We start from the raw sequence: 1,428 nt of genomic DNA on the forward strand, positions 1-1,428 counted from the left end.
GGAAGTTTTAATTCAGTTCGATTCAATTTTATTTATACTGCTCCAAATCAAAACAAGTCACCTAGAGGCACTTTATATTGTAAGGTAGACCCTACAATAATCAAAAATAAACTGCTGACAGGTGTCAGGTTTAGCTTTCAGTTTATTTTGAACAGGTCCATAATCTTTAATGTTCAGGTAAGTACAGGTGAGACAGGTTTGCCAGCAACAGCACAGATGAAAGATAAAATCTCCTGAGTGGTTTCCAGTATTATCATGTAGTTTTAACCTGTTTACACTTCCTAATGAGACAAAAAGCGAAAGATTCATCAGGTCAAAGACATCTAAGTACATCAGACAGCGAAGCATTTCCTCCCCAATCGGCTTGACAGTGATGAATCGTGTTTCATGTGTAAACTGAGCCAATGAGGAGGCTTCCAGCTACCTGACATTCAGGTGTAAATAGAAACAACATGAATCAACATGAAGTGAGAGATTTTAGAGAGAACATGAAATATAAATTGATGTTCTCGGGCAGAACGTCAGTTCTTTAGAATAAACTAACAAAAGGTTAAAGATATAAACCTTGACAGCTACCACGTGATCACTTTTCTGCCCACTGGAACAACACCCTCAGAGGAGGGGCAACTTTCGAGTTGTTCTGACACAGTGTTGTCATGGATACAAGTGTTTCCCTTCATGTTTAATTCAGTCCTTCGTATTTATATTGTATGACCTTCACAGCGTCAGCGTGCATGTGACCTATGGTGAACAACACTGTCTGAACTATAATTACCTGTAATCTTGAAGATAATCTACGAATAATACATTAAACTGTGAGAAGGAGTAATAGTGTCTGTAACTGTAACCTTGTTAGTTTGGACTCATTGCAAGGTGTAAGGCTCACTGTGCTGCTGTCAGTTCTTTTCTGATCTGTTCATCATATACTCATCCTTTTAATGATGTGTTGTATATATTCACATTAATTGTAGATCTATGTAAACCCTGCATATGAACATTTAGGCAGTGCTGGTGGTGGCGGTGGAGTTGGCAGTCTGTTGCTCCATCTCTGAGCTTCCTACCACCATTTCTCTCAGCCCTTTGCTGAAGTGAAGATTTGCTCCGATCACGATGAAACCCTGCAGAGATGGAACAGCTCCTGTCAGCCAGGGGGCAGCACTGAGTTTATTTCTGCATAAATCTGACTTTTAAAAAAAGAAAGCCTAAAACAAATAAAATGATAATACAAGACTTTATTATAAAAAAAAATGTGTGACGGTCACAATTGTAATTTTTTTGTAAATTGTTTTTTTTGATGGTGGTATTTAGGGATGGGTATCGTTTAGGTTTTATCCGATACCGGTGCCAAATCGGTACTTTTGAAACGGTGCCGGTGCTCAAACGGTGCTCAAACCGGTGCGTAAAGAATGGAGAACACAAAATTGGTCC

The 1,428-nt window shown here is 38.9% G+C and overlaps 1 protein-coding gene across 1 annotated transcript in view; it reads right to left on the minus strand.

Moving 5' to 3' along the window:
* Nucleotides 1-124: 124 nt before the first annotated feature.
* Nucleotides 125-1,428, minus strand: part of pltp (phospholipid transfer protein) — a 17,659-nt gene continuing 16,355 nt past the window's right edge. The window contains exon 7 of the mRNA XM_005753665.1: nucleotides 125-1,118. Coding sequence (XP_005753722.1) covers nucleotides 999-1,118 — 120 coding nt within the window. The 3' untranslated portion in view covers nucleotides 125-998. The remainder of the gene's footprint in view (nucleotides 1,119-1,428) is intronic.

This window comes from Pundamilia nyererei, unplaced genomic scaffold, assembly GCF_000239375.1.
Source record: "Pundamilia nyererei isolate P.nyererei 1_Seehausen unplaced genomic scaffold, PunNye1.0 scaffold00447, whole genome shotgun sequence".
Classification (NCBI taxonomy): Eukaryota; Metazoa; Chordata; class Actinopteri; order Cichliformes; family Cichlidae; genus Pundamilia; species Pundamilia nyererei.